This window comes from Neophocaena asiaeorientalis, unplaced genomic scaffold (assembly GCF_003031525.2).
Source record: "Neophocaena asiaeorientalis asiaeorientalis breed wild unplaced genomic scaffold, Neophocaena_asiaeorientalis_V1.1 scaffold433, whole genome shotgun sequence".
Classification (NCBI taxonomy): Eukaryota; Metazoa; Chordata; class Mammalia; order Artiodactyla; family Phocoenidae; genus Neophocaena; species Neophocaena asiaeorientalis.
Genome location: NW_020175040.1, coordinates 710047 through 723921, shown reverse-complemented (window position 1 = coordinate 723921; position 13875 = coordinate 710047). Strand labels below are relative to the sequence as shown.

The window sequence follows — 13875 nt, the reverse complement described above, 5'->3', positions numbered from 1 at the left end:
GGGCCTCTTGTGGCCAGGCCGGCCCCGCGTTTCGGACCAGCCCAGCGCCGCTAACCTGCGGCCCACGGGACGGGCACCGGCGCGGGGCGCCGTCCCGGCGGGGGCTCGCTACAAGCGCAGCTCTGACGTCTGCCCTCGGGCCCCACCAGCTAAGCGGAGGCCCCCGCAGTGGCAGCCGGGTTTCTGTTCCCTGTGCGGCAGCTGCGGAGGTGTTATGGGGGTCAGCTGCGCGGCGGGGCCCGAGGTGACCCCATTCCTGGCTCCGGGTTGGGCCGCAGCCTGCGTGAGCCCCGACCTGCTGTTTCTGGGAACTGTCACCTCAGCTCTCAGGGAAAGGGCGCTTTCTGTGCTCAGTTGTTAAATGCGTTATCTCATTCCTCTCAACAGCCACACATTTTACAGTTGAGGAAAGCGAGGCCTACGGCCACAGGGCTGTTGATGTAATTGTTATCTTGTGGAGGTGAGGTGCTGAGGCCTTACAGCCAGACACACCTGGGTTCACATCTGCTGTTCCACAGACCCGTGTGACCTTGGGCGCACCTGGTTCCCTCCCCGAGCCTCCGGTGGGATGGTGGTGCCTACCCCCCAGGGCTGCTGTGAGGATTGGGTTGAATGGTTCAGGGAGCTCAGTAAGGAACCGCTATTATTACTGTTGTTGCTGTTGGTAAGTGGCCCTTTTTCTGCCACCGAGGGAGCTGGTGGTACTGGGTCAGGGCTGTCTGCTCAATCCCAGCCTGCTGGCGCTGAATGGGAAGCTGCTTCCCACAGTGAGACTGTTCCTGTCTGTGCATGTCTGTCTCTGTGCCCATGGAAGGCCACACCCAACCCAGCTGTACCAGCATGTGCCGGAGTCACGCTGGCCCATCGTGTACTCACCGCGCTACAACATAACCTTCCTGGGCCTGGAAAAGCTGCACCCCTTTGATGCAGGAAAATGGGGCAAAGTGATCAGCTTCCTAAAAGGTATGGAAGGCCCCACTCGGACCCTACATCTGCTTTCTCCAGCCCACCTGCTGCTCTTTCCCTGGCACAAGCGTCAGGCCCTCCCACCTCCAGTGTCAGCCCTGAGACAGCCTCCCACCCGTGTTGTCAAAAGGATCTTTCCAACACAGACTTCTAAGCATGATATGCTCCCGTATCACACCTTCACTGGCTCTCCATCGCTGTGGACCTAAGTCCTGTCTCTGCCCCTGGAGACCCAGTAGAAGGGGAGCTGATGCTTGGAGGAATGCATTGTCCATAGCCCACAAGCTCCTAGAGTCTGGGAAGTGGACAACCTTTGCTTCAACCTCACGGATTACAAATGAAGGAACTTGGGGCCCAGAGAGTTAGAAAATGTGCCCAAAGGCACACAGCTATTGAGTGGGGGAATGGGGCCTGGACCTCAGAGCCCCAGGCTCGTCCGCTTCGTGGCTCATCCCCTGAGTGGGGTGGTGCTCTGGGGAGCACGTTGTTTCAATTGTGGTTTGTAATCTAGGGGTCTGGTTCATGTGGAAAATTCAGGCATCACAGTAGGCTGGTGAAAAAAAATATTCTAGTTCCTCGTATTGTGGGTTCTTTAACTGAGGGAAGTAGGAAATATTACCTGAAATGTTACCTGGCATAGGATGAAACATTGCATATCTTTAAATCGCACAATCCCTCTGATGACACCTGGGGGAAGTTTCACTGTGGGGCTAGCCCGTCTTTAACACCTAAGCCCATCTCCCTTTTTAACAAATCTAGAGCGAGCCTCAGCCTCTGCACCTGGCAGAAAATAAAGTCAAATTAGAGATTAATAACACTGTTATTTGTTTTTATATTTTTTGTTTTTATTTTTGGTTAACTTCTGTTTATGGCAAGGGATACAGATTTTCCACTTGCAATAGTGACCAGAGTGCATATTCAAAGAAAAATATTAAGTAGAAAAGAGTACAAGTGGTGTGCAGCCATGGCAAGAGCTCTGGTGAGGTGAGCGGAGCCATCCTGCCTCTCCCCTGGCTGTTCTCATGCCTTCCTGAATGGGGTCCTTTACGCTCTGCTTCCAGTGGTCCTGAGTCTCTGTGTTCATTGCCCCTTCTTGGGCTCCTGTGTCACCCAGTAGCGCAACATAAGGGTTCCTTGTCCCCTTCACTCTGAGCTGACCATTTTCCTGAGTTCCCTCTGAGCATGTGGGTGGAAAGGAGCCAGGGCCACATGGTGAAGGGCCTTGGGTACCGCCAAGAAAACAGCTGGTTCCCTGCCGGAAGGCAGTGGGGAGCCATGGAGTGTTTGGGGCCGGGGGGATACCTGCCATACGTGGAGCTCTTTGTGAGAAGTGTATGGAACTAGTTGGTTTCTACCAGGGTTGGTTTCTAAGAGTGACACATTAGCTTAGGTCCCCTAGATTCTGACCTTGTCCTTCGACTTCCCTAGAACCAGAGCATCATGGTCCTGTTGTCACTGTGCCCTAGAGCACTTCGTCCTCTCTGCCTTATTTCTTCTGTTGCAAAAGGGAGTAAGTCTTGTCTGGTGTATGCGTATGTGGTAATGAAATAACATGGCTTTTCCCAAACATCAGTCATCTGCAAACCGCTCTTGGGACCTTGCCATCGCCTCATACCACCTGTTCCATTATTTACTTCATAGTTTTTATTGACTTAGCCTTCGTTTTAAGAAACTTAAATAAACCTGTTTTAAAAGGAAACATTATGTCATCTAAATGGAAAAAGCCAGTTTCATTTGCCATAAATAGAAGGTCATGGTAAAAAGTAAATGCAGTGAAAACAGCAGTGTTATTTCAACTCAGGCGGCTGACTGTAGCTGTGTACTGTCAAACTGATTGCTCCTTTTGGGGGGTTAAAAAAAGGGAGATGAGCAAGGGTCAGGCAGGTGTCAAAGAGAGGCCCCCCGTATACCAAACCCCCCATGATGTCATCCCAAGGTGGAGGGAGAATCGATCAGAAGAGCTTTTTCTCACCTTGAGAGTCAGCGTTAATGACCCGTGTGCTACCTGCCTCTAAAAGGTGTCCAGTCACACTTGAGCTCACCTCCCGGCTGTCAGTGGCCTGGGAAACACGAGGATCTCTGTGCACAATGTCGTATGTCCCCTGGCCCGAGGGCCTGGCCGCTGTCCCCACTGGCCTGAGAGGTGGCCTGTTCTCAGACCGCCCACAAGCCATCAGGGCCCACCTTGTCCTGGGGCAGGGCTGCCAGCCTGTGGGAGGGCCTGGGGCTGGGCCTGGCCTGGAGGCGGCAGGGATGCATGGGGCCTGCTTTGTGGTTTCAGAAGAGAAACTTCTATCAGACAGCATGCTGGTGGAGGCACGGGAGGCCTCGGACGAAGACCTGCTTGTGGTGCACACGAGACGCTATCTCAACGAGCTGAAGGTACAGGGCCTGGGGGCTGCCAGCCAGAAGGAGGGGCTGGAGGAGGGGGCCGCTTAGCCTGGGGATGCACAGCCTCGAGGGGCTCCATTCCTGTCCCTATGCAGGGGGAGCATGTGAGCCTGTGATCCCCGACAGGAGAGAGGTGTCCTAGAAAGGCAGATACCAGGGATGGGCGAGGCTACTCCAGGGGATAGTGAGCTGCCCATCCTTGGGAGTATGAAAGCAGGGATGGCCACTTGGTGGGGGTTGAACCTTCATTGGGGTTTTGGGCTTCTGCATCAGTGACTTTCAATCTGTGCTATGTGGACAGGCCTCAAAGACCCCTGCTGGGATGATGGGTGGGGGGACCCCAGTCCCTTGTCCCCATTCAACCAAAGCTATTCCACTTCGGCCTATTTTTACCTCGGGCTAAAGTATAAGATGCTGTTTCAAGTGCTTCTGCAGCTAAAGACGTGTTGGAAACTGTTGGGCTGAAAACGAGTTTTTACGCCCCAGGGCCCAGCAGGGAACATAAACAAGTGGTGGGTGGTGTCTGGGACAACTGGAGCTCCTGCCCTTCCCAAGCTGGTGGCTGCCGCCCAGCCTCCACCGTGGGCCCAGCTTTCAAAGAGAAGCCAGAAATCCAGATGTTAAGTGACAGTTCCTGATTTCTTAATGTAGCAACTCATTGGAAGATTTTTGAAGCCCACCTGCAGAGCACATGGGGTCTGCCCGTGGTGACCTCCTTCTAGAGGAACTGCATGGCTCTCCTCAGTGTGGTTCTGAGGGTAGAGGCGTTCAGTCAGTCCCCTGTGTGGGAGAAGAGGGCAGGCTGGGCTCGGGGTGGCATCAGAACCTGGTGCGTCAGGGATGCCACAGGTTCTCTGTCCCCAAGGGCGTGGAGTCCTGACCCCTGACCGCTAGGCTTCCCAGCAGGACTCATCTTAGACTCAGAGCTAGAGTGGGCGCCAGAGGTCACCAGGCTTCTTCCCCATAGGTGGAAACACCTAGGCCCAGAAAGAGGCCCCACCTGCTCAAGGTCACCTGGGAAGTCCAGCAGGCCCGGGGGAGACCCCAGGCAGGGCATCCGGTCAGGTCTTCCGGGTTCCAGGCCACGGCAGCTGCCCTCCGTCCTCCTCCACGCCGGCCTGAGCTGTGAGAATTCTAGATGGATCCGTGACAGTGTGAGCTCATGAAAGATTACCAGGAAGAGGTTGAAACCTGGCTCCCGGGAGAGTGAGGTGTGCGAGGCCTTGGCACGAAGCCCAGCACTTGGCTGCTCTGGTTTCCCAGGGCCCGGACATGCGTGGTCACAGCCCAGCAGCTCGGTCAGGAGGACATGCCTGCCAGAGGCCAGAGGGTGAGGGTGGGGGCAGGGAGAGACCAGAACAGAGTGGCGCCAGGCTGGAGCCAGTGCCAGGATAACGCTGGGGATGGGTGATGGGCTCCAGGGCTCCATCCATTTGAGGGGCTTTTCAGGGAATGGTGTGGGACTGACTGCATGCCTGGCCTTGGGACCCCAGAAGCCTGAAGGCAGCTTACTCTGTGGTAAGCAATAATGCAAACAAGTAGAGCCCCAAATAGAAAATTGAGGTCAAGGACAGGAGGAGACTTCAGATATGCCAACATAACCAAGATGCTATGGCTGTGCCATGTATTTGGAGCTCCCTAGCAGCCAGAGCAAAAGGAGAAACATGATGATTTCCACATGACCTACTAAGGTGAAGAAGTATTCAGTCATGCAGCACGTCTATATCGAATACTGACTGTGTACTGGGTGCAAAAAAAAAAAAGAATAAGCAAGTTTCCCTGCTCCCATGGATTTGTATTTCATTAAAGAAGACTGAAAATAAAGAAGTAACCGTACAAGAGCATTTCAGAGAGCACCAAGGGCTATGAAGGGAAAAAAAAGGGTAATTAGGCAGAGGTATGTTCATTTAGCTTGAGCAGTCAGGGAGGGCCTCACAGAGGAGGTGAGGTGTGAGCAGAGATCAAAGAATGAGGGGTAGGTGATACTCATGTGGAGTTTTAAAAGAAGAATGTCCAGAGTCTCAGGCCTGGAGAGGGAGGGGGCTTGGCCTCCCGAAGGGGAGAGGGTTGCTTGAGTGGCCAGGCTGAAGGGAATGAAACACTGACGCGGCACGTGGTGTGGTCAGGGGGGCCAGCAGCCCTGGTCCGCAAGCCCTGCAGGCCTCAGGAGGAGTTTGGATTGTGTTCCAGGTGCCACAGGAGAGTGATGTGGGGTCACGTGCCCCAGATGCTCAGGTGAGACCCATGCACGTTCCAGGCATTGTGTGGTATCTAGGGGCTGCTCTCGGGAACAGCCCCCTGGCCCCTGATGTCCACGACGTTTCTTTCCTCTTTTCTCTGCTGCAGGACCCCCAGGGCTGCTTCTCCTCAGCGGTCCTGTGTGTGCCCTGCCCGTACTGCCCCATACCCGTGTTCCGGGCTCATGCCTGGCCCTGCACTGGTGTGGCCTTCAATGCTTAATACACTGGGCATTGAACGAGGTGCAGTGGCCTGATGTTTGCCAGATGACGTCCATTCAGGGAAGCAAGTGTTTATTGAGCGCCTGCTGTGTGCAAGGCCCAGAGTCGGCCCCACTGAGGGTGGGGTTTGGGTCGGGTCAGGGCCAGGCTCCTGCCTCGTGCTGACCCTGTGACAGTTTGCCATGGGGCGCCGGGTGGTGGGACGCAGACCCGACATGTAGTCCCTGTGTACCCTGTGCTGGGCAATGCTCGGGACACATTTATGTAGTGAGTGTTTAGAGGACCAGGCTCTGCTCTGGGTGTAGGATGATGGCGGAACAGAAGAGACTGAATCCCTCTCTTGATGGGACGGAGTTGGTGTGTTAAAAGGCACTCAGTGCCTTGGGGAAAGGACAGCGGGAAAGGGGGTGGGGAGGAGCGCCCTTCAAAATAGGAGGCCGGGAGTCTCACTGCCATGTGACCGTGGACTGAGGGCCCTGAGGGAGTGGGCTCTGTGGGCGTCTGGTCTGGGGGTAGGGCATTCCGAGCAGAAGGGTCAGCAAGTGCAAAGGCCCTGAGGCAGGAGTATCTCCAGTGTGTTCCAGCGGCAGCGAGGATGGGAGGAATGGGAGGGAGACGGTAAGAGGTGGGGTTGGAAAATGATCGGGGCCAGGCCACGGAGGGCCTGTGGCCGCTGTGGCTTTGCTCTGAAGGAGGTGGGAGCCCAGGAGTGCTTCAAGCAGGGGGATGTGCTCTGACCTAGATTTTAACAGGATTGCTTGGCAGCTGTGATGGGAATGGTCGAGACCAGTCTGTCGGAACAAAAGGGAGGGAGCAGGTGGTTACAGTGACCCTGGTGAGAGCGGCCGGCCTCTCAGATGAGGCTGGAAGCAGCTGTGACCTGGGGGGGCACGTGGCAGAACTTGGGGTTTGTTAGGAAGTTGGAACAATAGGATTTTCTTTTGTTCAGATTGGGTGTGGGGTCTGCAAGCCAAGGAAGCCACGGATGCCAAGGATGTCCCAGAAATTGTGGCTGGAGCCCCAGGGAGTCTGGGCACAACTTAGGCCTCGTTGCTACCCTCACAGCGCCCGGCACCTGTGGGAGAAGAGACACAGGCCCTGGGGGGGGGGGCGAGTCTCAGAGAGTCCCAGGGAAACAGGACGCCCGGGGTTACAGGATCAGCTTCTCCATTTCTGCAGAGAAAAAAAAAAAGGCCATTGGGATTTTGGCAGGAATTGTGCATCTGTAGATGAATTAGGAGAGAACTGACATCTTTACAATGTTAGGTCTTCCAGCCCATGAACACAAGATGTCTTTCCACTTATTTAGATCTTCTTTAAGTTCTGTCAGCGGCGTTTTGTAGTTTTCCGTGTATGAGTCTTATACCTGCTTGGTAAATTTATTCTTTTTGAAGGTGTTGTAAATGAAATTGCTTTCTTAATTTCTGTCTGGGGCTATAGCTTCCTATTCTTTCATTCTCTGTCCCCTGCTGGCTTGCCGAGGGTGGGAGGGGGACATCGACTCAGTGTTTTCCTTCAGGGGCTCGTTGCTCACTTACTTGTAGCGAACAGTGGTTCTCTGCCTCACGTGTGCTGGCCCGGTGCTGGGTGATGGGCTTGGCGGGACAGATGGGTGGAGCTGGCCGTCTTCCCCTCTCTGGGTCTGCCCCTTACCACACACGCATACACATGAATGCATGTGCATATGCACACCTCTGCCCACGTGCACGAAAACACACACACACACACACACACACACACACACACACACACACACACGGGTCTCGCAGCTGTCCAGCCAGACCATGTTCTCCCTCTCCCCAGCAAGGCTGTCGCATTGCATATCAGCGCCTCCCTGCTAGGCTGCTATGTGTCCGTGAAGCCAGGAGTAGTGCCATCTTGCGACCTGCAGCCTAGCAGGTGCTTAGTAAATATCTACCAAGTGCTGGGGCCCCTCCAGGGCTCTGCTTGGGGTCAGTGGAGAGCAGGGTCTGGACCTCGGGTGTTCCCAGGCAGGCAGGAGACGGTCTAGGAACGGGGTGCATGGATGCTTGCCCAGGGCTCGGGAGGTTATAGGGAAGGCCTGTGTCCTTATCTTGGTGCAGACGCCTTCTCGGTGCTCCAGACCCTCCTGCCTCAGCAGTGGAGGATGAGGACATCCAGCCCCATTTGAAGGGATGACTGATTCCCGATGGATGGAGAGGCTGTGCTGTGCCTGGACAGCAGGAGCCCTGGGCGTCCAGTCCTGGCTCCGTCAGTGACTCCCTGTGACCTTGGAAGAAAAGATCCTCCCCCCAGCCCCCCGCCTCTCCGGGGCCTCAGTGCCCCTCTGTGCAGTGAGCGGGCTGGGCCAGTTCTGGGTGGGCTCCGTGGTGACCTGGAGTCCCCTGCAGCTCTCCTTCTGGGCACAAGAGGGCAGCCGAGGGCCTTGGAGCTCGAGGACCGAGGGCTGACTTAGCTTTAAGGAGAGTGCGGTTGTGAGCATCTCTGTACTGAGCCCAAAGCTCAGCCACGGTGGGAGCTCCCATTTCTCACCCAAGGAGCTGCGCTCGCCCGAAGTCCCCCCCACCCCCCGCGCCACCCCGAAGCTGACCCAGGGGGAATCTGCTCCCCCGCTGCCGCCTCTGGGCTCACCGGGCAGAGGGAGGCCAATGGCCCGCATCTCTTTCCACAGTGGTCCTTTGCTGTCGCAACCATCACAGAAATCCCCCCTGTCATCTTCCTGCCCAACTTCCTGGTACAGAGGAAGGTGCTGAAGCCCCTCCGGACCCAGACGGGAGGAACCATAATGGTAGGTGGGGAGCTGGTTTGCGGGGGGAGCAGCGGCTGGGCTGGGCCCTCCACCCCAGGCCCCTTCCCACCCTGGGTATTTGCCCACCCTGGGCTCTCCATCTAGAATGCCTCGTGCTGCTGAGTAGTTGAGCAAAATCCTAAATATTCCTCAAGGCGGCAACAAGAACTCTTTCTTCCAAAGCCTCTCCTGTCTGGCTGGGACATTAGAATTCACTGTTCTGCCCCCAAGACCACCTGTCAGAGTTACCGTATTTGCTGGTGTGTAAGATGTATCCTCACCCCCTGGAGAGTATGTCCTAAAACTGTGACTCGGAGCTACTCAAATTTCAGATGGAAACAAACCCCTATGACGTCAGCGATGGATGGTGCCCCTCCCCCCCATCGTGGGCGTGGCAGTCACAAACACTTGCAGCAAAACTGGGTTTCACGTTCTGCGTGTAGTTTTCTCGAACATTCGCCGCAGACTGCGGAGTTGATTGGAGGTCGAGGAGCTGAAATGATTTGAATGTACAGTGATCCAACCCAGACAGGGGTCAATACCTGTTGACCCCTATAGTTTTCTTTTCAGCTTTGCAAATTTGTGCATTTTGAAAGTTTATTAGAATATTACTGCCCACCCCAAAATTATGATTTCCTATAGGATTTCAGTAATAAGGCGACAGTATTTCCAGGAACAAAAATTTGTCCATTTTCCCTTTAAAAGCTGCTTGAGAATCCTTGTCAGCTCACGTTCCATCCTAAGGACTGAACTTTGATTTCCTCCGGCCTCCTCGCCAAATTGCACAGGGGCTTACGCACCGCATGTCTCATAAGCCAGCCGGTTCGGGGTTTGCTGGGGATGGGTGGGTGCTTCCTGTACCCCACCTCCCAGCTCATCCCCGCCTTGGAGCTGGCTGGAAATGGTGTTTATGGGATGAGTGATTCAATGAATAAGTAAGTGCAGGAATTGGCCGCCCGCACCCCTCATCCTGTGCTTGTTTCCAAAGGCGGGGAAGCTGGCCGTGGAGCGAGGCTGGGCCATCAACATAGGTGAGTGCCCCGTGGCCTGGCCTGGGTCCTGGGGGCAGCAGCTCTGGTGCCACTGTGGACAGGGGTGGCCACGATGGCAAAGCTGCCTCCTGACCCGGGGATGGTGACATGCCCACGCAGGGTCAGCTGACTTAGGCAGCCTGGAGCCCGGAGCCGTCCCTGGGAGCTGAGCGGGGAGGGGGGCCCTGGGAGGAAGGTGGGAGGGGGGTGTCTGGGCCTTGAGCCTGGCCCTGGCAACACCTCGGCTGTCCTCGCAGGCGGCGGCTTCCACCACTGCTCCAGCGACCGGGGCGGGGGCTTCTGCGCCTACGCAGACATCACGCTCGCCATCAAGGTGTGCCCGAGAGCATGTGGGGGGGGGTCGCCTCCGAGAGCCTCCCTGGAATCCCCCAATCTGGTGTGCTCACCCCGCATTGTAGAGAAGGCAGCTGAGGCCCAGAAGGGACGGGAGCTCGCCCGGGTCCCTCAGCCGGGCTGGGACCCAAACCCAGATATGACACTTGCTTTTTCGTGTTGCCTGAGATGGTCCAGAGGTGACAGCCTTCAACAGTGGCAGGGGACCGGAGGGGAACAGTTTCCATGTCAATATTAAATTATGAGAAGGGTGAGATAGAAATAATGACCCTGATGGTGGTGACAACGGCTGGCATTTACCGCGGGCCCGGCCCTGTGGCCGCCTCCGTCCTCCAGGGCTCGCCCCTGCATCCTCACGTTTTACAGATGAGGAGACGAGGAAACGGGCCCAGAGGGGCGAGGGCACAGCCGGAAGGGGCAGAGCTGGCAGCGGTCTCCACGTCGGTCAGACCGCAACGCTGCCTCAGCACCCGCGCGTGGCCTCATGCTCGGGGTTGGCATGGGCCCCGTGGCTCCTGTCCCCACAGGGCACGGGGACTAATGGGGAGGAGGGACAAGTCAGCAGACCCTGGTCATTCGGAGAGGGGGACGCAAGGAGACCTTCTTGGAGGGTGGGGGAGGGGAAGGAGGGCTTCTCAGAGGAGGAGGCTTTAGGGCTGGGCCCTGTAGGAAGGCGGAGATGGCAGAATGAAGTTCCAGGCACAGCCTTGAGGGGGGTTCCCCGCTCTGCACCCCAGCATTTCCCCGGGAATCCTGAGCTGTCGCGGAGGGCCAACTCTCTTAACCTCCTCACCTCTGGCCCTTCAGGGCACAGCACGTGCCCCTCCAGGGAGCCTTCCCTGAATACGCACACAGGCTTCTCCAGAGCCACACAGCTCCCCAGGGCTCTGCCTGGTGGCCTGATCTCCCATAAGCATGTACAGGCTTCGGCCCACCCCCTCGCTAACTGGGAACCCCTACAGGGCTGTGTCCTCTGGCCTGTGTGGTCCTTACCTCTCCCCTCTCCCGCCCTGGGCAGTTTCTGTTTGAGCGAGTGGAGGGTGTCTCCAGAGCCACCGTCGTTGATCTCGATGCCCATCAGGTGAGTGCCTGGTGGGGCCCGGAGTCCCACAGGCCCGCCCCCCCCAGGCCACCTCCCCGCACTCCCCAGCTGCCTCTGACACGCACCACCGTGCTGTGGGCTCCGCTCCCCCAGAAACATCCCCCAAGCCCCAGGCTGGGCCTCTGTCGCCCGCACCCAGGCACATGGGGTGTTTCCTGGGGTGTGGTTGGGGGTGCCTTTCCCGGGGCACCTGCCTATGAGTGGCTACCGTGTGTTCCCCACAGGGCAACGGGCACGAGCGGGACTTCATGGGCGACAAGCGCGTGTACATCATGGACGTCTACAACCGCCACATCTACCCCGGGGACCGCTTTGCCAAGCGTAAGCTGCCCTGTCCCTCAGCCCCAGGGCCTCTTGCTTGGATGGGGCTCTCTCTGGGGCATTTCCTACATGCTGGGACCTGCAGAGGTCCCTTCATTTATTTATCCTCAGCATCCCTGCGAGGGGGAGACTGACGAGGAAACGGAGACCTAAAAAGGTCACTTGACCCACCCAAGACCACATAAACCTGCCCAATAAACACTGTGAGTCCTTCTTTTGGGGTAACCACCAGAAGACTAAAGTAGACTTTTCTCCTAGGTATGCAGCTGTCTGGTCAAAAACAGGGAAGGACAAAAAAGAAAAAAGAAGGAAAAATGCATAAATAGAAAATATAAAATAAGGCGGCAGAAAGTAGTTCAAATATAATAGTTACTAAGTAAATGCAGGTGGATCAATTAAAAGGTAGAGACTCTCAGATGAGCTTCAGAATCACAGGGACCTGCCCACCCTGTGGGGAAGGGACACTTACGCGCTAAGTGCCGGCGGGGCTGCTGTGCGCACATCAGCCGCTTTGCCGCCCCAGGGACCCGCTTCTGAACTGAATGTCAGATGTTCTGGATTTGGACCTAAGGGCACATGCGGTGTCCAGGCAAGGACTTACGGAGACAGTGGGCTCAGACGCCTGACATGGGTCCCTGAATCCCCACCCAGGGCAGTGTTTCATCTGTGATCCCCCTTCTTTCCTTTGGGTCCCCCTGGCCGCTTGTGTGCTCTTTTTTTAGCTTAGTTTTGGGTGAATAAGAGGTCGAGCACTGGGGAGTCAGATGGGGAAATGGGCCGTCCTCGCCCTCCCCAGCCTGTTTCCCACCTCTGCACATTGGGGCTACTGCTGTCTCCCTCGCAGAGGCCATCAGGCGGAAGGTGGAGCTGGAGTGGGGCACGGAGGATGATGAGTACCTGAGGAAGGTGGAGAGGAACCTGGAGAAAGCCCTCCAGGAGCATCAGCCCGACGTGGTGGTGTACAACGCAGGCACTGACATCCTTGAGGGGGACCGCCTCGGGGGCCTGTCCATCAGTCCGCAGGTACCTCCTGACCCTGGGGCAGGGGAGGGTCCAGGGACACAGCAGCGGCAGGGCAGGTGGGCAGCAGTGGTGCTTCTCTTGAAGCCAGAGGGGAAGGGCAAAAGCAGCAGCGGTCTGGAGCAGGGTTAGACCTGCAGCAGGACTTTCCAGCCTTCCCCATCCCCCACACCAGGGTGTCGTGAAGCGGGATGAGCTGGTGTTCCGGCTGGTCCGAGGCCACCAGGTGCCCATCCTCATGGTGACCTCGGGCGGGTACCAGAAGCGTACAGCCCGCATCATTGCCGACTCCATCCTTAATTTGTATGGCCAGGGGCTCATCGGGCCTCAGTCAGCCAGCGTCTCAGCACAGAACTCAGACACACCCCTGCTGCCCCTGGAGGTGCCCTGACGACACTGCCCTCTGAGTGGCTCCCTGCCTGCTGCCCGCCCGCCCGCCCACCCGCCCCTCAGTGCTTCTCCTTTTCCAAATGCGGGGGGACCTCACGCGCAGCTGCGCTCTCCGTGCTGGGTGTCGCGGTCTCCGGGCCGCTCTGCGGGTGGGGGCAGAGGGCAGGGCCTGAGTCCCGGAAAGACCCACACGGTCACAGTCACGGCCTGACCAGGCGGCAGTTCTCCCAGGAGGGAGGAGGGCAGTTGAAGCTCCCAGGCGCAGGGAGGGCCCCCAGGGGTGGGGTGTTCTGGTTTTCAAAACAGTGCGACCGTTTCAGACCAAGGAAGCTTCCATCTCTTCCACAGTTGGGCCCCCTCCCTCCTCTTCTGCACCCTCTCCTCCTCCCTTCAGGGGTGGGAGACTTGAGAGGGGGCTGGAGCCAGGCGTCTGGGGTCCCTGGATTCCCAGCCAGCAGGCAGGGGCCCTGGTCCTGGATGTGAGGGGGCGGCAGGGAAGGGGATGCAGAGGTGGGTTTTCCCATCTGGCTTCTCCTTCAATAAAGTGAGGTCTGGACCTGCTGTCCGAGAGCCCCTCCCTGGTGGGGAGGGGAGGGGAGGCCTGAGGAGCCCCAAACCCCTGCTTCAGCAGCATCTTGCCCGTCCAGGGAGAGCGCCGGGTTTGGGGGAAAGAACTCTTGGCTCAGGGACAGGCCTTAGCTCTGGAGGCTTGAGGGACAGAGGAAGGTGAGGCCTGGACCAGGTAATCGGGGAGGGACAGGTGGCCAAGCTGGGTCCCACAGGCCCCGAGGCCCAGGTGGGGACTGAGGCGCTGGCGAGGCCAGGCTGGCATTGTTGGAGGGGAGCAGAGGGTCTCCATCCTGGCCTGCAGGTTGTACGCATAGGGGGCTGGGGTGGGGCCCCGGCGGGGGCTGCAGCCTCCACTGGGCTCATCCAAAATGCCAGGCCCTGATGTGCACTGCCCAGGGCGGCCCTGACCTTGTCGTCAGCTCTACTCTGAAGGGGATGCTCAGGACCCCACAGGAAGCTGGGGGTCGGGGGGAGTGTCCACTGCTCCATTGCCTGGGTGTG

General features: G+C 57.5%; 1 protein-coding gene across 1 annotated transcript in view; it reads left to right on the top strand.

Annotated features, from left to right (window-relative positions):
- HDAC11 (histone deacetylase 11) overlaps positions 1-13869 on the top strand; it is a 14359-nt gene extending 490 nt beyond the window's left edge. Inside the window, exons 2-10 of the mRNA XM_024763437.1 lie at positions 815-963; positions 3248-3348; positions 8470-8586; positions 9575-9617; positions 9875-9951; positions 10990-11052; positions 11298-11394; positions 12239-12417; positions 12590-13869. Of these exons, the coding sequence (XP_024619205.1) occupies positions 815-963; positions 3248-3348; positions 8470-8586; positions 9575-9617; positions 9875-9951; positions 10990-11052; positions 11298-11394; positions 12239-12417; positions 12590-12805 (1042 nt within the window). The 3' untranslated portion in view covers positions 12806-13869. The remainder of the gene's footprint in view (positions 1-814; positions 964-3247; positions 3349-8469; positions 8587-9574; positions 9618-9874; positions 9952-10989; positions 11053-11297; positions 11395-12238; positions 12418-12589) is intronic.
- Positions 13870-13875: the final 6 nt, after the last annotated feature.